This window comes from Podarcis melisellensis (assembly GCF_964234715.1).
Source record: "Podarcis melisellensis genome assembly, chromosome: 15".
Classification (NCBI taxonomy): Eukaryota; Metazoa; Chordata; class Lepidosauria; order Squamata; family Lacertidae; genus Podarcis; species Podarcis melisellensis.
The window spans coordinates 10,703,698-10,723,826 of record NC_138532.1 but is presented as its reverse complement, the minus strand read 5'-3'; the positions used below and the strand labels follow the sequence as shown (position 1 = coordinate 10,723,826).

The 20,129-nt window shown below is 46.2% G+C and overlaps 1 protein-coding gene across 4 annotated transcripts in view; it reads left to right on the top strand.

The window, feature by feature from the left end:
• Window positions 1-12,948: 12,948 nt before the first annotated feature.
• DBNL (drebrin like) overlaps window positions 12,949-20,129 on the top strand; it is a 41,305-nt gene continuing 34,124 nt past the window's right edge. The window contains exons 1-2 of one of the 4 annotated variants that reach the window (XM_081891014.1): window positions 12,949-13,157; window positions 19,158-19,213. In XM_081891014.1, coding sequence (XP_081747140.1) covers window positions 13,075-13,157; window positions 19,158-19,213 — 139 coding nt within the window. In that variant the 5' untranslated portion in view covers window positions 12,949-13,074. The remainder of the gene's footprint in view (window positions 13,158-19,157; window positions 19,214-20,129) is intronic. The other 3 variants (XM_081891015.1, XM_081891012.1, XM_081891013.1) reach the window with 3 other exon arrangements.

Here is a 20,129-nt window from a genome sequence, read left to right as displayed (position 1 = left end):
GCTCAGGTTGTTGGATTTCTTTTTGATAGGTATATACGCCCAGAGCTTTGCCTTCTCTACAAAGCAAACTCTGAGGGCTCTTAACCGTTCTTGTTTAGGAATAGTGTTTGAATAAATATCGCCACTTAGCAGCTGTTTGTGTCTGTGGTTCAACTGTCCCCCAGCTGTGTGAGAAGGCAAAGCATTAGGAATGTTAATCCTTTCAAAACATCTTGTCAGCAAGAAGAATGTGCCTTTTCATGTAAGCATTGCAGCAAATTTGTCTGGTATTTATGAGGGGCTAGAGACTTTCCCAAACAAAAACCTTGGCCTTTCAGAAACTTTAGGCCAGACGGGAACCTAATTCTCACACCTCCAGCATCACAAGCAAGTCGGCAGTGTGTAAATCAGCTCCTTCTGTGGCAACTATTATTTCTGTTGGATTGCGGGACGGAACCTACGATTAGTTTTCTAAGAATTCTTCGGCGAAAAATATGAGCAGAAGTCTTTTTCTCAATGCTGTACCATTTGAATGCAGCTTTTAAGATTCTGAGAAACTGTTTTAAAATGATTACCGGATGGAATTCCTCCGCCGAGTTCTGAATTTGCCCTCTCCCTTGCGTGAAAAATGAAAAGAAAGGTGTCTGTTCAAAGCACCTGCCAAACTAGGGTAGGAATCTGAGATGTCAGAAATTTGGGCTGGATTGTATGTACGTTTAGGACATTTCCAGACTGCCGTTGTTTTCAGGTAGGGTTCGGTCACATCCTTGGAAATTTAGGTTGTGCAATTACAGTGGTACCTCGGGTTACAGACGCTTCAGGTTACAGACTCTGCTAACCCAGAAAGTACCTTGGATTAAGAACTTTGCTTCAGGATGAGAACAGAAATCGCACGGCGGCAGCAGGAGGCCCCATTAGCTAAAGTGGTACCTCAGGTTAAGAACAGTTTCAGGTTAAGAATGGACCTCCAGAACGAATTAAGTTCTTAACCCAAAGGACCACTGTATAGTTGTTTTGGTGCTGCTGTGCAACAAACCGACCTCCCCAAAAGATCGGACTTCTTCGATGACAGGGAAATGTACTGGAAAGTGTGGGATAATGCTTTCTTTGATGCAACAGTCATGTCTCTTCCCCCTAAACAAATCAGAATGGATGCTCATTAAATAGCCAACATTGTCTAATCTTCCTGCAAACAAATAAGGATGAATGCTCAATAAGCAGGTCATTTGGAGGCGCTTAGATCTCAGAATTACTGCCACGGGGTTCTGTGAGCGCACTGTACCCCTTACTAGGCTACAATTTCCACCACCCTTAACAAACTACAGCTCCCGTGATTCTTTGAAAGCCATGTGCTTTAAATGTTGGTGCGTACTCAGGCCTGGTCTTTGGCTGTGTACACACCTCCATTTACTGGTGTAAACACTGGTTTCAGGGTGGTCTGCATGCGATTAGCCACAGTCCATACCTATTGTGCATTTTTGTGTGTAGTCCCAACAAGGGAGGTACAGAAGGTGGCGACATGAGAAAGGACCTTTTAAGTGGTGGCTCCCCATTTATGGAATACTCTCCCCAGGCCTGATTTTATTCCACCAGGCCTTCAGCCATTAGTTTGGGAGGCACTTAGGTATGTGTATGAAATATACTCAGAGTCGCAAAGGGATTTTATGCTCCTTATTCAGCTCATAGTGGTGAGGAGGAATGAATGAATGTCCCCTCAAAGTATCTGCTATATATACATTATTTACACAATGGGCTGCACATGATTGGTTAATTCCGGAATTCTACTGTAAGCCAATCAGGTTGTGGATTCACTTCTATCTGGTGCATGATTGGGTGGTTCCTGCCAACCAATCATACTGCTGCATTGTTCTAGGACCAATCAGATTTTGGATCCTATTATTCTAGGACCAATCAGGCTGCTGCAGTTTGGATCGTATTCAACTCAATACATAACAGTGTATGACCTCTATTTTGAGCTCATCCATTTATGCAGGGGTCACTAGCCCTCAAACCAAACATGGCACCCTGGCCCTCTGAATTGGGCATGCTAGGCTGCTTTCAGGTATGGGGCAGGTGAGGGTGGGATTTCAAAGGAACAATTGGGAGCTTAAAGCTCCCAGTTGTTCCTTGGATCCAGGAAGGCATGCTCCTTTCTGCCTATCAGCTGATGAAAGGATTGGACCATGTCTTCAATCCTGTCCCTACTGAGCATCTCTTCAGACCACTGATATTTGAAGGGGAGATGCAGGGAGGAGTTGGGTGATGAAATACCTTTGTAAGCAGCCCTGTGGGGGAATGTTTTCAAAGGGAAGCATAATCCGACATAAGGTGATAAGACAGGCCAGCTTTGACTTACCAGGGTTGAGGGAGATAAATAAAGTTCTAGCCCTCTGGACAGAAAAGGGTCCCTGATCTGGTTCTGTGGGTTGGATGTGTCCTTTTTCATATATATCCTTTCGGATCAGCGTTTTAGGTCCTTGTTTCATTGCTGCCCTTACGCGTGGCTTTAAATTTCCTTGTTCCTCCATTTCTGTCCTTGAAAAGCGGTGAATGAATATAAAATACAGTGGTACCTCAGGTTAAGTACTTAATTCGTTCCAGAGGTCCGTACTTAACCTGAAACTGTTCTTAACCTGAAGCACCAATTTAGCCAATGGGGCCTCCTCCTGCTGCTGCACCGCCGGAGCACGATTTCTGTTCTCATCCTGAAGCAAAGTTCTTAACCTGAAGCACTATTTCTGGGTTAGCGGAGTCTGTAACCTGAAGCGTATGTAACCTGAGGTACCACTGTAATGATAAACATTCTCCGAGTGCACCCATTTGGGCTGATGGGAGGAGCAGCTTCCAAGCTCCTCTGCTAGGCACTTCCAGAAACAAGGCTCACACACAAAGCCATCAGAGCTGCTGGACCTGAATCACTAGCAACACTAGCAACTGGAGGGGAGAGAGAGAAAGAGAGAGAGAGATGTCCTTCAGGGCAAGACAGTGGAGGCTGGTCTATTAGGGCGAACAAGACCCTCCCTACGAACCTCTGTCTGCTCTCAGCCAGTTCCCACCTGCCTATATACATCCAGTCCACTAGGTGGCACTGCCACTCAGCTTCCCCCTCCTTAGTCTCCTTGCAGAACTCAGCAGGGAGCATAATGGTGGCAAGAGTAGAATTAGTTGGCTTCTGCCTGCCACTGGCTCTGGCTCCACCTATTCTTGGTCTTCCTACCTTCTGCCCCACCAGTCTCACTGGTTGCCAGCCAGCACAATGGGAAAGGGCGCTGCATTCGCTGGGTGACATGTTTTCTGGCCCAGCCCTGTATGAGTGATGGAGCTGCAGATCTGATGCTTGAAACATCGAGGGTGCGCTGTGTCTTAGTTTTCACCTTACGTTTTGAATCAGCATACACATTTCAGCCAACAGTGACATTTCCATGTATGGAAGTGAGAGCTGGACCACAAAAAAGGCTGATTGCCGAAGAATTGATGCTTTTGAATTATGGTGCTGGAGGAGACTCTTGAGAGTCCCATGGACTGCAAGAAGATCAAACCTCTCCATTCTGAAGGAAATCAGCCCTGAGTGCTCACTGGAAGGACAGATCCTGAAGCTGAGGCTCCAATACTTTGGCCACCTCATGAGAAGAGAAGACTCCCAGGAAAAGACCCTGATGTTGGGAAAGATGGAGGGGACAAGGAGAAGGGGACGACAGAGGACGAGATGCTTGGACGGTGTTCTCGAAGCTACCAGCATGAGTTTGACCAAACTGCGGGAGGCAGTGGAAGACAGGAGTGCCTGGCGTGCTCTGGTCCGTGGGGTCACGAAGAGTCGGACATGACTAAACGACTAAACAACAACAACAACAATATCCACCACTGTATAACTTCCATTTGTTGGGTTTTAACTTTCAGAATTTCCCCCCCTTTTGCTCTCTTTCATTGGTGATTGTGTGCAACTGACTTGGCCTCTCCTTGGCCAGGCGAACAGTTCCAGGGCCAGTTAACTGCATTTCCAGATGGTATTAACTGCTGGGACTGGAAGCGTTCACACAGTTTCCCCCCCTAGTGGGGATATCCCTAAGAAAAAGAAAGAAAGAAATTCCTCCCTTTCTCCTGGGAAACTTCCTGCAGTCGGGAACACAGCCAGAAACTTGGGAAGCAGCTGTGTAGACAAGCCTGCAGAGCAGGGACGGCTAACTTTTCCTGGTGGCTTGAGGGCCACAATTACCTTGGGTGTGGCCACCCCACATTTTCTCTCTCTCACATGCAGGATGCATGTGAACACACAGCAGCTTTCCCACCCTAGATGATCCCTGCAGATCAACTGAGGGTGGATCCTACTGCCCCCTCCTTGCCTATCAAATCATTGATGACTGGGGAAAGGGATGTGAAATATACTCGGAGTCGAGTGTGGATTTCATGCTCTTTATTCAGCTCATAGTAGAGAGGAATGAAAGTTCCCCCAAAATATCTGCTTTATATAAATTATTTACAAAATGGGCCACACGTGATTGGCTAATTCCGGGATTCTCCCGTGGGCCAATCAGGTTGCGGATTCACCTCCACCTGGAGCTGGATTGGGTGGCTCCTGCGGACCAATCATACTGCTGCATTGTTCTAGGACCAATCAGACTGCTGCATTCTGAATTCTATTGTTCTAAGACCAATCAGACTGCTGCCTTTTGGATCCTATTGTTCTAGGACCAATCAGACTGCTGCCTTTTGGATCTCAGTACATAACAGGATGCTTTAGGGCATTGAGTGGAGAGGTTTAAATCTCTCTGCACAGCCTTGTGCCATGCCTACTTTAAATCCCCTCCCCCCCTTTTTATCTGCTACCACCAACACCAAAACCAGTGAGATCTTGTGGTGCCAAACACATTCGCTCTGTAGTTCAAGTCAGGCCCCTAATCCTACTGTCAAGAGAACGCTTTCATTTTCCTAGCGTGGTTGAGTCACTGCTAGAATCTGAAGGATGGCAGCAAAGCTTTTCTCATGTAAATTTCCCAATTAAAAATGAAATGTCAGAATATATTGCAAAGGCTGTGGATATTTGGATAGGTATTAGGCGGCAATCCTATATCCATTTATCTGGCAGAAAGCTCCATTAAGCTCCATGGGACACTGAAGATATACTGGTTTAACCGTCATTCCTTCACCCAGAGAATCATGGGAATTAAAAAGAGTAAAGCCAGTTGTGTTGGTCCATGGAGGGTGGAAGGGTGGGTATTAAAAAACCACAGGCAGGCAGCATCTTAGGACCAGCCAAACTAGCAAGCAAGCATTTCAGTTCTTATGAGTTCTCCATTAGGCTGTATGTTAAAGCAGAAAGAGAACAGGCTTGATGTTAAAATACATGTTAAAGTCTGGTCAGTTTCAAAACAAGCTAACATTTAACCACACGTTATGAAGCTATCTTGTTAAACAAGCCAGTTTGTTATAAATCCACAACCCCTGGTTTGCACTCAGCAAGCCAAGAGTCATTGACAATTAAAAGAAAAACTGCTGAAATTATCATCCCTACAGTGTGGAAGATTTACTGTGATATGAGAATATGGCAATTATTTCCTCCTCCTTCTCTAGTCCTGCTAAACCCTGGTTTAATGTGACATGAGAATACAGCCACCCTCTCTCTCTCCTGTTCCTGTAGCTCTGCCTCTTCGTATTTGATTATTTTTTTAAAAAAAAATCAAGCAAATGTTCTGATACTTTTTCAATCAGGCTTCAGTAAAGCTGTGACTCACTGGTAGGTTCAAGTCCACTGGCTGAAGAGCAACAATCTGTAAAATCTTCATTTGTTTTGTGTTGTGTTGGTTTCCCTAAAAGTGACCAGCTGTTAATGTAAGAATAAAAGCTTGTCTTCTGATAAAGGGATTTGTCTCACTCAGACGCACACTGGTAATGAAGCTTTTTGGGTTCACGCTAACATTTTGACATGGATGCAAAAGAGAAAAAACTACTTTTGCCAATCCAGTGGTACCAGCAGGTTGCAATTTATTGTGTCAGTGTTCAGAGGCCTACGAATGTCGTGTTGAAAAGCATAGTAGTAGTGACCCAGTACAAACCTAGACAGCATCTTAAAAAGCAGAGACATGCCAACAAAGGTCCGTATAGTTAAAGGTATGGTTTTCCCAGTAGCGATGTATGGAAGTGAGAGCTGGACCATAAAGAAGGCTGATCGCCGAAGAATTGATGCTTTTGAATTATGGTGCTGGAGGAGACTCTTGAGAGTCCCATGGGCTGCAAGAAGATCAGACCTCTCCATTCTGAAGGAAATCAGCCCTGAGTGCTCACTGGAAAGACAGATCGTGAAGCTGAGGCTCCAGTACTTTGGCCACCTCATGAGAAGAGAAGACTCCCTGGAAAAGACCCTGATGTTGGGAAAGATGGAGGGCGCAAGGAGAAGGGGACGACAGAGGACGAGATGGTTGGACAGTGTTCTCGAAGCTACCAGCATGAGTTTGACCAAACTGCGGGAGGCTGTGGAAGACAGGAGTGCCTGGCGTGCTCTGGTCCATGGGGTCACGAAGAGTCAGACACGACTAAACGACTAAACAACAACAAATTGACCCAGTACGGAAAGTACATAGGTCAGAAGGCAGAGGATGGAAAAGCTCTTTCTTACTTCTTCTTTCAAGGCTCAGATTAATTCTACTGGATCGGACATTGACCCAGATCTTTTGGGAAAGTGAAAGGTTCACACACTTCCTTCTTTTGTCTCTGTTTCAGGGAGGTGGTGGTGGTGGTGGGAATGGTTTGGGGAAGAGAGACAGAAGTGACCAGAAGGGGTGGTGCCAACAGCAGTCAGTCAGAAATCCAAACATGCCCATGTGCCTAAGAAAGTTGGTGACTCTGCCCCCCACTCCACATTGCTTCCCATTTATAATTTGCTTACTGCAACAACAATATCTCTAAACTGAAGGCAACAGCTAACCTCAGTTCTGAGGGCATGTCACTTCAAGGTTCCCAGTTTTACTACCACAGTGACTAATGAGAATATTGCAAAACTTAAACTGGTGCCAAACTTGCTGTTTTCGCTTGCTGGAAAATAAACAGCACGACACCATAGGAGCAATTCTGCCACCTAACGGACAGTCCAAAAATTGCTTTCAAAATAATGGGGGGGGGGAGGCGGGCTATGGGGCGCATGGCTAGATTTCCATTCAGTTTCCTTAGATTAACTCTCCTCAAAGGACAACGGTGGCTAGAAAAGTTTGTTTCATCTGCTTTTGAGGACTATTGACTGCTTCGCTGGGAGTTAGACTGAAACCACTGGGCCATTGGAATATAGTGGGTGGGTGGGGGAAACTAGATGATTTGTAGAGGAACTGATGATGTTTTCAAGCAGCGATGGGGAACCTCAAATATGCCTCTCCCCCCCAGCCTCTGCATGTCTCTTAAGAAAGATGTTCTAGGGTAGTTGAGGAGCTGTTGCCCAATTGGCTAGCCAGCAACGCACGGGATCCTTTGGAACAGTACATTTATTTAATGAGTAAAATGACTGTAAGAATCCTTTATGTCAGGCATAGGCAACTCGGTCCTCCAGATGTTTTTAGGACTACAAATCCCATGAGCCCTAGCTAACAGGACCAGTGGTCAGGGATGATGGGAGTTGTAGTCCCAAAACATCTGGAGGGCCAAGTTTGCCCATGCTTGCTTTATGTTAACAGGGTATTGGACTTCTAGGTGGGGTGCGAAATTCCTTTTGTTGTTACTCCTCCTCCTTGTATTATTTTCTGTGGGCGAGGTGTGTGTTTGTCAGAAAAAAGTTCCCTGCCCCTGTTTTAGAGGCTAGCACACTCTAGGTAAAGGTAAAGGGGCCCCTGACCATTAGGTCCAGTCGTGACCGACTCTGGGGTTGCAGCGCTCATCTCACTTTATTCGCCGAGGGAGCCAGCGTTTGTCCGCAGACAGCTTCCGGGTCGTGGCCAGCATGACTAAACCACTTCTGGCGAACCAGAGCAGCACACAGAAACACCGTTTACCTTCCCGCCGGAGTGGTACCTATTTATCTACTTGCACTTTGACATGCTTTCGAACTGCTAGGTTGGCAGGAGCAGGGACCAAGCAACGGGAGCTCACCCAGTCACAGGGATTCGAACCGCCGACCTTCTGATCGGCAAGCCCTAGGCTCTGTGGTTTAACCCACAGCGCCACCCGCGTTCCACTAGCATGCTCTAGGGGCACCCATATTTAACTTGTACATTAGTAAATTAACCCTGTAAAAGGGTGCCAACTTGAAAAGAATGTTGTGGGGGCCCAAGTAAGCCCTGCCCTGCATAACTGATCACATGATGCAGTGCACATACACCATTTGAATGGGAATGCCCATCAACTTTTTGGGGGCCCGGCCCCCTCAAATATTTTGTTCTGGGGGCCAAAGCCCCCACGGCCCCTAGGAGTTGGCTCCTATGCTCTGTAATATTCCAGTGCCACCTTCTCACAATAAAATGGACCTTGTAGTTAACACCCCTGAGCTTCCTGCTACATTAGGGAAGTGGAGAACTCGGAAATAAAATTATTGATAATAGTGTGCACTATGTACTGCCCTGAAAGTTTAAAAGGCTTTAAATTTAATTTCAATTTTTACAGTGTGTCTACTCAGATGTTGGTCTTATTTAATTTAATCTGGCTAACTCCCATGTAAGTGGGAATAGAATCACAGCCTTATTGTGTATACAGCTTTTGTAGGCTTTAAAAAGGCTCTTATTTATTGAATCCAGCAATTTATTAAAGCTGGGTCCAACAAGGAGTGCAAGAAAAAGGACCTTGAAGTTGAATACCCTTGAAAATTACTACTTCTCAGGCAAGTAGAGAGCTGTACAATAAAATCCTCATCATAATCCTAACAATCACCATCATCATAGCAGCACAATCACTATAAGTTGTCCAATAGTTTAAAAGGTAAAGGTAAAGGACCCCTGACAGTTAAGTCCAGTCGCAGATGACTCTGGGGTTGCAGCACTCATCTCGCTTTACTGGCCAAGGGGGCTGGCGTTTGTCCACAGACAGTTTTTCCGGGTCGTGTGGCCAGCATGACTAAGCAGCTTCTGGCGCAACGGAACACCGAAACCAGAGCAGTGCATGGAAATGCCGTTTACCTTCCCACCGGAGTGGTACCTATTAATCTACTTGCACTTTTTGGCGTGCTTTCAAACTGCTAGGTTGGCAGGAGCAGGGACCGAGCAACGGGAGCTCACCCCATCGTGGGGATTCGAATCACTGACCTTCTGATTGGCAAGCGCAAGGCTCGGTGGTTTAGACCACAGCGCCACCTGCATCCCTCCCAAAAGTTTAAAAAGGCCCCTTTTAATATTTACCCTGTAATCCTGCTCATGTCTGTTCCATTCAATTCAATGGAGCTCGCTCCCAGCCAAGTGGGGCTAGGACTGCAGCCTTATTGCATATAATATTACAGTAGTACCTCGGGTTAAGAACTTAATTCATCCGTTTTTAACCTGAAACTGTTCTTAACCTGAAGCACCACTTTAGCTAAAGGGGCCTCCTGCTGCTGCTGCGCCGCCGCCTGGAGCACGATTTCTGTTCTCATCCTGAAGCAAAGTACTTAACCCGAGGTAATATTTCTGGGTTAGCAGAGTCTGTAACCTGAAGCGTATGCAACCTGAAGCGTATGTAACCCGAGGTACCACTGTACTGCCTTTGAAAAGGCTCTTATTTCTTGAATCCGGCAATTTATTAGAACAAGACGCAACAGAAAAAGCAGATGTGCAAATGATTCTTGCACCTCCTTTTGTCAGTGATGTTGTCATGGCCAAAGAAAGAAGTCATGCGCCTCCCCAGGGAAGAGAAGATGCAGTAATATGTTGCATATCCCAACTTCCCTTTTTCATTGTTGCACCAGAAGCACACGGGGCAAATGAACTGAACATTATGACTAAAAACTGAATGAAGGGGGTTGGGGAATTCAGGGATGCTTTTTCATATATCAGCTAAATTTAGGGTGGGGGGAAACTGGCTGATCGCCAAAAAAAAAAAAAAGCTCAACCACTAACTTTGGTCTCTTAAAAAGAAAGAAAAGCTCTGCCCCAGGCGTGACACACCGGACACACTAATATGTTGCGACACACCGTTTGGAAAGCTCTTCCCTAGACCAAATGTATAATATTAATAAGCAAGATTCAGAGCACTGCGGGAGAGGATGTGTGGCATTTTTATCTTTGGCTGTTACCACCGTATGCCTGCCGCAAATTACTATACTGCAGTGTGGAGTGCTTCTGCCCTTTTCCAGGATACTCCATTTCATATCTGCATCCTGGTGTTTCATTACCCTAGGACCCACGTACCTACGGGACCGCCTCTCCTGGTACACCCCGCGGAGGACCTTAAGGTCTACAAATGACAACACCTTGGAGGTCCCAAGTCGCAAGGTGGTTAGATTGGTCTCAACTAGGGCCAGGGCCTTTTCAGTACTGGCCCCGATTTGGTGGAACGCTCTGTCACAAGAGACTAGGGCCCTGCGGGGCTTGACATCTTTCCACAGGGCCTGCAAGACAGAGCTGTTCTGTCTGGCCTTTGGTTTGGACTCAGTCTGACCCTTATGTTTTCTTCCCCTTATGGTTTTGATCTATGGGCTACTATTAAAGTGAGGCTGCATATTAAATTATATTTTAAACCTGTATTTTAAATTGGTTTTTTAAATTATTATTTTATTTTTTTATTGTAATTTTACTGGTGTTAGCCGCCCTGAGCCTGGCTCTGGCTGGGAAGGGCGGGGTATAAATAAATTATTATTATTATTATTATTATTATTATTATTATTATTATTACCCTACCCCACCCTGTCAGTCAATCAGCAATCCATGCTACTGAACATGCTTGGGCCCAGAGTGCTTTAACTGTATGTTGTGGGTGTGACCAAAGGGGTCACCAGCTGTGTCTTGCACAAGTGGAACCGGTAACCATTCTGAGAGGGTGCTTAGACACATAGCAGTGCCAACTGAATAAACTATTATAGAGCCCTGTCCTGCATAATCGATCACATGACGCGGCACATGCACACCATTTGAATGGCAATGCCCATCAGCTGTGTTCCCCCCTCAAATATTTTATTGGGGTGCAGGTGGGGCGAAGGGACCTTGGCCTTTAGGAGTTGACTCCTATGTAGACATAAAAGCTATACCAAAAACGGTAAGAAATGTTATTTTATTATAGCTGCCCGATTTGACAAAGCATTAACATGGCAGCGTAACCATGGATAAAACCTCCAGCCCATATTAAAGGCGTAATTTGGGATGGTTTCTCAGGGAAGTGGCTCCCATTACTGCAATGGGATAGCTCAGTGGGTGGAGTGTGAGTCTCTTAATCTCAGGATCGTCTCTTAATTTCAGGATCGTGACACTCCCCCCCCCCCCGTGAAAGATCCCTTGCATTGCAAGGGCTAGATGATCCGCGTGGTCCCTTCCAACTCTTAAAATTATTTGATTCCTGAACTACACGGAGGACACCAAAAACAAATCTCAAGCTTCAGTTAGAAGGGCTTGCTTTGCGGCTCAATTACAGTATTTGCCTCCTGAAAAAGAAAAGAAAAAACCAAACCCGTAAGGACACAGCTTCCGCTTGGCTTGAATTATGTCCAAATATTTATTTTTATCGTAGGGGGGGAAAGAAAACAAAAACACACATACACTACAACCATGGAGAAAAGGCATTTTGGGAAACTGAAAGAAACACCCACCCTGGATCAAGCTCAAAATGAAATACAGTGGTACCTCAGGTTAAGTACTTACTTTGTTCCAGAGGTCCGTTCTTAACCTGAAACTGTTCTTAAGCTGAAGCACCACTTTAGCTAATGGGGCCTCCCGCTGCCACTGCGCCGCCACCGCACGATTTCTGTTCTCATCCTGAAGCAGAGTTCTTAACCCGAGGTACTATTTCTGGGTGAGCGGAGTCTGTAACCTGAAGCGTATGTAACCTGAAGCGCATGTAACCCGAGGTACCACTGTACTTACAACACTCCGATACAGTGAGGTTGAGGGTAAGTTTTTTCATAGGTGGTGGACCTGTAAAAGGGTAATAATTCATAATGAATTGGAAAAAAAAGGTTTAAAACACTTTTCCAAAAACAAAACAAAACCCAGAGTCCTTTTCGTTGGGGCTAATTTCTTTTTTTAATAAAAAAAAATTACATTTTGTTTGCATACATCTATATACATTTCCCATCCTTAATTCAGGCTAAGCCTAAGAATAAGCAAATACCTAAGATTGGATTGAAAAATGCATTAAGATAACTTCAACAGCGTAAATAAGTTTTGATGGATGCGATAATGGATACTGAATGGTTTAGTTTATGTAAAATATGCAGGGATTTATGTTATGCAGACTGAACCATGGAAAGAGAAGAAGGGAAGTTGATATCTTAAGGATGTTTTTTTTTTCCAGAGAGTGGGATGTATACAAAGTTTATGTAAAATAACACTGTCAGAAGATCAACCCATTGGCAGGTTTTCATTGAGCTTCAGTGTACAAATAGGGTAATTGTATAAAACAAAATTTATAGTAAGTCAAATAATATGAAGAAAGTAAAGTTTAAGCGCATATTTAAGGAATTTGCAAGGGGAAGAGCAGAGGTCTGAACACATTTAACACATTTAATCGCAAATGGATGTACAAAGCAAGCATTAGGTAAAGAATGAATAACCGTTTATTTTTTATTTCACATTTTGCCTACAATATCTATTGTGCCCTTCTGTTATAAAGTTTTCAATCAATAAAGCACTCAAAAGCAAAAGAAGAATCTATTTTAAGGATGTTTAAATAGGTGTTCTAAATGGTAGAGCAGAAAATTCAATAAATTTTAATATATTAATATTTTTAAAAATTAAATAAAAGCCCTCAAATTGGAATAACGTAGGTCTCCTCACCCGGGAGCTCCAGGCGGCGCGCTGAAGCCGGCAACCAGGCGGCGCCGACCCGCCCGCCCGCCTCCTGGGCCATCCCCGCCCCACTGAGGCGGCGGCGGCGACGGCGGCAGGTCTCCCTTTTCCGAGCGCCAGGCCAGGCGGAGCCGGAAGCCGGCCGAGGCTGAGCCAGCAGCGGCTGAGGAGAGCGAAGGGAGGCGGCGGCGGCGGCGGCGGCGGCTCCTCTTTCCTCATGGCGCTGAACCTGAGCCGGAACGGGCCGGCGCTGCAGGAGGCCTACGGGCAGGTGGTGGCGTCGGCCAGCCCCACGGACTGGTGAGTCGCCCCTTCCCTTCGCCGGGGACCCTCGCCGGCTGCACCCCGCCCGGCGCTGGGCTGGCGGCAGGGCTGGCTCGCTCCTTGGCGCCGGGCCTGCGAGGCGGCGTGGGGCTGGGAGGAAGGGGGATGGCGGCCCTGTGGGGGGGGGGGAGCGGGAGGATGGGGCGCACGGGAAACGGGGTGGCTGTTGTTGTCTTCGGGGGGGGTGTCTGGGGCACAGGGAGGCAAGTGTGGGGCTCAGGTGGGGCTGCCCAGGTTGCGGCTCCTTGCAGCGCTGCACCCACACAAAGGGCCGGGCACCCACACTTTTCGGCGCCATGCACGTGGGGCTGCCCAGGTTGCGGCTCCCGGGGGCGCTGCACCCACACAAGGGGCCATACACGTGGGGCTGACTAGGTTTGGGGCTCTGGGGGGCCGAGCACCCACACATTCCGGCGCTGCACGGCACCCGACGCCCCCTGGCACCCACGATCGCCGTTCCAAGCTGTGGCACCCACGGCGTGGGGCCGGGCGACGCGAGCCTCGGGCTGTGGGTGCGGGAAGGAGTTGGGTGCAACTCTGCACGCCAGGAAGGGCGTGGTGGGAGAAGGAGAGAGGAAGGTAAGATCGTGCAAGATCGTGGTGGTTTTTCGTTTCGGGTTTTTTTGGGTGTGTGTGCAATTATGCATAAAGAAGTCTGATCGCCGAAGAATTGATGCTTTTGAATTATGGTGTTGGAGGAGACTCTTGAGAGTCCCATGGACTGCAAGAAGATCAAACCTCTCCATTCTGAAGGAAATCAGCCCTGAGTGCTCACTGGAAGGACAGATCCTGAAGCTGAGGCTCCAATACTTTGGCCACCACATGAGAAGAGAAGACTCCCTGGAAAAGACCCTGATGCTGGGAAAGATGGAGGGCACAAGGAGAAGGGGACGACAGAGGACGAGATGGTTGGATAGTGTTTTCGAAGCTACAAACATGAGTCTGACCAAACTGCGGGAGGCAGTGGAAGACAGGAGTGCCTGGCGTGCTCTGGTCCAGGGGGTCACGAAGAGTCGGACACGACTAAACAACAAGCAGTTATGCACAGAAGGGAGCTGACATATCTGTTACTTATTTTGTGAAATTTATACACCGCTCAATTGGGGGGGGACACACACAACAACACCCCTCAAAGAGAAGATGGAACAATACTCTAGTGTGGCATGGCATTGTGGGTGCTGCAGGAAGGTTGCAGCATAGCTGTCAACTTTTCCCTTTTCTTGTGAGGAATCCTATTCGGACTAAGGGAATTTCCCTTTAAATAAAAAGGGAAACGTTGACAGCTATGGGTTGCAGGGTGTGGGGTGAGGCAAGAGAGACACAAGGGCTTGTGCCTTTGGAGTGGGGTGGGGCAGTGGGGAAGGGTTTAGCCTTCACAGGGATTGGTTTGTGGATGGTTGTCCTTCCTAGAATGGGTGAGGAGCTGGCCAGGGCTTGACCTGTGTGAAAACTCCAGAGATGCTAAAGGTAAAGGACCCCTGGACAGTTATGTCTGGTTAAAGGCGACTATGGGGTTGTGACGCTCATCTCACTATCAGGCTGAGGGGAGCCAATGTTTGTCCACAGACAGCTTTCCAGGTCATGTGGCCAGCATGACTAAACCGCTTCTGGCACAACAGAACACTGTGAATGAAACCAGAGTGCATGGAAACGCTGTTCACCTTCCTTCTGCAGCAGTACCTATTTATCAGTTTGCACTGGTGTGCTTTTGAACTGCTAGGTTGGCAGGAGTTGGGACAAAGCAACGGGAGCATCACGGGGATTCGAATTGCCAACCTTCTGGTCGGCAAGCCCAAGAGATGCTGTAGCATGTGGTGATAGGCTAGAAGATGGGGCAGATGTTGCCTGAGGCTGTGGGGAGATGCAGATTTGCACAGAAATAGGGGAGAGAGAGTGAGGAGCATGTGGCTCGCATATCCAGAGGGTGCCTTGCTTTGCATCTACAAAGTCCATAGCTGTCTGCACCTGTTTCTCCTCCTTAATTATCCCTGCCGTTTAATCAGTCCTTTCCAGTTACGCAGGCAGCACAAGTCCATTTGCCTTACTCTACTCTTTGGAGTATTTAGAGGATTAGGCCTAGAGGGAGATGGCGAGCAAATGCCAAAGCAGTGGTGAGAGTGACAAAGGAGAGCGACATTCAAGTACATTATAGGTGCCCACTGATGCCCCACCCCTCAAAATCTGCAGTTGACCCTATTCTTAGGGTGCATTATGCAATTGCTGATCTTCTAACAAAGTAACTTGCTCCTCGGGTCAGCCTTTATACCTGAGGGCTGGAAAGTGGCCAGTGAAACTCGAGTTAACAACTACGAACCGGGGGACCCTGGAAATTACAGGCCAGTTAGCTTAACATCTGTCCTGGGGAAACTAGCAAAAAGTTTTGCTCAAGATAAAATAAGCAAGCATATAGAAGAACAAGGTTTACTGAAGCAGAACCAGCATGGCTTTGGTAAGAGCAAGTCCTGTCTCTTCAACTTACTAGAGGTATTTTTGAATGTTACCAAGCATATAGAAAGAGTTGATAGGTTTGAGAATAGTGTATTTGGACTTTCCAACAGCTTTCGACAACGTACTTCCCCAAAGGCTACTGAGTAAGCTTAGAAGTCGTGGAATAAGAAGAGAGGTCTGTTTGAAGAAGAAGAAGAGTTTAGATTTGATATCCCGCCTTTCACTCCCCTTCAGGAGTCTCAAAGCGGCTAACATTCTCCTTTCCCTTCCTCCCCCACAACAAACACTCTGTGAGGTGAGTGGGGCTGAGAGACTTCAAAGAAGTGTGACTGGCCCAAGGTCACCCAGCAGCTGCATGTGGAGGAGCAGAGACTCGAACCCGGTTCCCCAGACTACCGCTCTTAACCACTACACCACACTGGCTCTCCACACTGGTTTGTGGATCAAGAATTGGTTAAGTAGCCAGAACCAGAGAGTAGGAATAAATGGACACTTCTCTGAATGGAGAGATGTAGAAAGTGGGGTGAGCAGTGAGGCGGCCAAGTTTGTTGATGATACTAAAGAGATTGTGAAGATCTTCAAAAGGGTTTCTCCAAGCTGAGCAGTGTCCAAAATCGGCCACTTGTGACCAAGTGAAGATGTGACCAAGTTAAAAATATGACTTTTGAGCCATCTGGCCCCCAAATGGCAACTAGACAATTGTTTTGGCAACTGAACCCCTGGTTTAAGGACGTATTTGAGGCCTAGCTTATGTATCTTGAGTTTCTAACACTGAGTTAGTGAACGGAAAAAGAAAATCTTAATTTCACATATATGTTTATGGGCTCTCAGCTGGTGATGACTGACCAGGAATGAGACCTTGGGGATATTGTGGAGAGCTCTGTGAAAATGTTGCCCTAATGAAAAAAGGCAAATTCTATGCTAGGGATCACTAGGAAAGGAATTGGAAATAAAACTGCTGATACAGTGCAAATCTATGGTATGACTGCATTTGGAATACAATACAGTTCTGTGTTCTGTTCTGATCGCCTCACCTCAGAGTGGATAGTTGGAAAAGGGTTCAGAAAAGGGCAACCCAAATGTTCAAGGGGGTGGAGCAACTCCCCTATGAGGAAAGGTTGCAGCATCTGGGACATTTTAGATTAGAGAAAAGGCTAGCAAGAACTGACATGATGGAAGTCTTTAAAACTATGGATGGCACTGAGAAAGTGGATAGAGAAAAGTTTTTGTCAAATAGCATTAGAACTCATGGGCATGCAATGAAGCTGAATGTTGAAAGATTCACGACAGCTTTTTTTTTAAAAGTACTTTTTAATAGTGCATAGTTAAGGTGCAGGAGGCAGTGATGACCTCCAACTTGAATGGCTTTCAAAGATGGTTGGGTAAATTCATGGAGGGTAAGGCTATCTGTGGCTACTAGCCATGAAGGCTAGCAGCATCCATGGCTAGAGCCACTAATGCCAGTTGATGGAAACCACAGAGAGGCAGAGTAATCTTGTACTCAGGTCCTGTTTGCAGATTTTCTAGCAGGATCTTGTTGGCCACTGTGAGAGCAGGATGCCGGACTGGATGGACCAGTGAAACTAAGCGCTGTGGGTTAAACCACAGAGCCTAGGACTTGCTGATCAGAAGGTCGGTGGTTCGAAACCCCGCAACTAGATGAGCTCCCGTTGCTTGACCCCTGCTCCTGCCAACCTAGCAGTTTGAAAGCACGTCAAAGTGCAAGTAGATAAATAGGTACCACTCTGGCGGGAAGGTAAACGGCGTTTCCGTGCTCTGCTCTGGTTTGCCAGAAATGGCTTAGTCATGCTGGCCACATGACCCGGAAGCTGTACGCTGGCTCCCTTGGCTAACAAAACAAGATGAGCGCCGCAACCCCAGAGTCGTCCACGACTGGACCTAATGGTCAGGGGTCCATTTACCTTTACCTAAGCTACCTTGCCTATGAAGCAGGTGAAGACTTGGGTTGAGGCTGTGCCACAATGTGATGTGACTGGACAAAAGGCAATTCTATTTTACTTGTGGTTGCAGAACAGTATGAGGTATGGAAGCAAACCCCTTGAGGCTGTTCCAAGTCAGCAATGCAGAGGATTTCTGTTGTTCAAGATTAGAATTCCATCTTTTTCTAGCCCTTCTCGAGGCTTCTGTCATGCGCAGTTGGGTTTCTAAAGGGACTTGCTCTGTGCTTTAATATAAATTGCAATGCAGCACAGTTGCCGTTGAATTATGGCTGAGAATTGATAACGTCATGTGCATATAAGCATACAGTCCGTTGCTGTCTGAGAATTATTTGCAAACAATATAAATCTAAGAAGAAAAAAAAACCACACGCAAACAAAAGCACGTGCTCTGCACATTTTTAAATGTTTATTTGTGGTGGGGAGGGACCGGCTGACAAACTAAGTAACTTCTGAGGTAGATTGTCTGGTGTAATGTGTTCAGTAACACAGGATGCAGGATTGGGAAAGGCCAGATCGCTTGAGCCTCATCGGAAGGTAGCTGTTACTTCTCTTCCATTAGGGTATGAGTGCCTTTAAGAGCTGCACAGCAGCAAGAAATGAAGTGTGTGGCGCTTTACCCTTTGAACTTTTGCCTGCAATGCAGCTATTGAGAGCACACGAATCCTGTGAGAAAATGTGCAAGTTCTACATGGGAGCATCTTGTAGCTATAGAGTGGGATGTTTCCCTGACCATGTAATCCGTGTGTTGGGGTGCAGGAGTAAGCCTTCAAGTGAAAATTGGCAACAGGTTATACACTGGCCTTTAGATGTCCAAAGCTGCTGTGACAGGCAGTTCAGAACCTCCCCCACCCCAGTAACTACATGGGATGGGTGGCATAAAAGTTTTGTTGGGAATTACACATGGTGAGGAGATGCAGTAATAATACAGTGGTACCTCAGGTTAAGTACTTAATTCGTTGCGGAGGTCCGTTCTTAACCTGAAACTGTTCTTAACCTGAAGACCACTTTAGCAAATGGGGCCTCCTGCTGCCGCCGCACAATTTCTTTTCTCATCCTGAAGCAAAGTTCTTAACCCAAGGTACTATTTCTGGGTTAGTGGAGTCTGTAACCTGAAGTGTATGTAACCTGAAGCATATGTAACCCGAGGAACACACTGTACTGGACATGAAATTATTTATCATCATCTTCATCATGTATTTAATTTGCACGCCATCTTTCTATCAAATGGTGCTCAAGGTAACTCTGTGGCTGGGGCAGTACTGGAGAAGTGGGTGTCTGTCAGGAGGAGGTAAGAAATTATGAGGCAGAGAGGTGATGGAGTAGTAGAAATGATGCGAGGAGTTGCAGATCCACAACTGGAATAGGTCTGAAACCAGGGATCAACTTGAGATGGGGTGATAATGAGTATGTGATTGAATGCAGTGCTTTTCCAGAACCTTAAAGACAAAATAAATTTATTTATTTTCATGAGCTTTCATGGAGTGGAATCCTCTTCATCAGATGCATGAAATGTTATCCTGAGTTAAGCCGTTCCCTTTAATCTCATCCTTTGCCTTGTTGTTTTCAGGGCTCTGTTTACCTATGAGGGTAACAGCAATGACCTGAGAGTGGCTGGGACAGGAGGTGAGTGCATTTTGAGAAGTGTCCTTTTTACTATATAAGTGGCCTGGGGATTTTATTTTTGTGTTTGTCTGTGTTCCCGTGTTTATAGAGAAGATTGCATTTATTTCTAGAGGAGTGTCTGCTTGACAAGCTGCTTTCTGTTACTCAAATACAACTTTCCCTGTGGCCCAGTTAGTCTTATCTCTCTTGACATTGTTCTAAAAGCATCTCCCTTTTCTGCATGCACCATGAAAAGACCAGTTTCTTGAGTGTTTTGCCTGTTTTTGCTCATTCAGAAACAAGCAGGATTTTGAGAAGTGTTCATTAAAATGAAGCGTGGGAGGCAAAGTGAGCGACACCTCCACTCTCTCAAGGGAAAGGAAGCAAGACATTATATCTCGAGCCTGTTTTCAATGCAATGTGGAAGTGAAGCGGTGAGGTTAATAGTTTACATGGCCATTTTGAAAATAAATTAAACCTTTTGTGTGTGCTTCAGTGTCTGAAACAGAAACTCCAGAGGAAGAAAGTTAACTACTAGGCAGAATGCCTGACTTAAGATTAAATGCAGTATGTGAGGAATTCTGTGTAAAATGGCAATTTCGAACAACTTAACTCCTTGGCAAGCTCACTCATTTTTCAGCAATGCCTGCAAAGAAACCTTAAAGTAAAAGTGAGGCAGGCTAGGATCTCACCATGATGGGATCTATTGTAAAAATGGTGTAGATGTTAAAAGGCAAAACATTTCTGTTACTGGTGAAATTTCTTCCCAATACTTTTCTTCCCAATACTTATGCCTCATGGCAGGAATTACATACAGTAGTGAAGGTTAAGGAAGCCTATCTGCTTTGCCATGATTTATGAATTGGTAATCCATGGTTTGTGATGAGCTAGCAAATCCAGTTGGTTCAGCCTGGGTTTGCAAGCTGTGGCATACTTA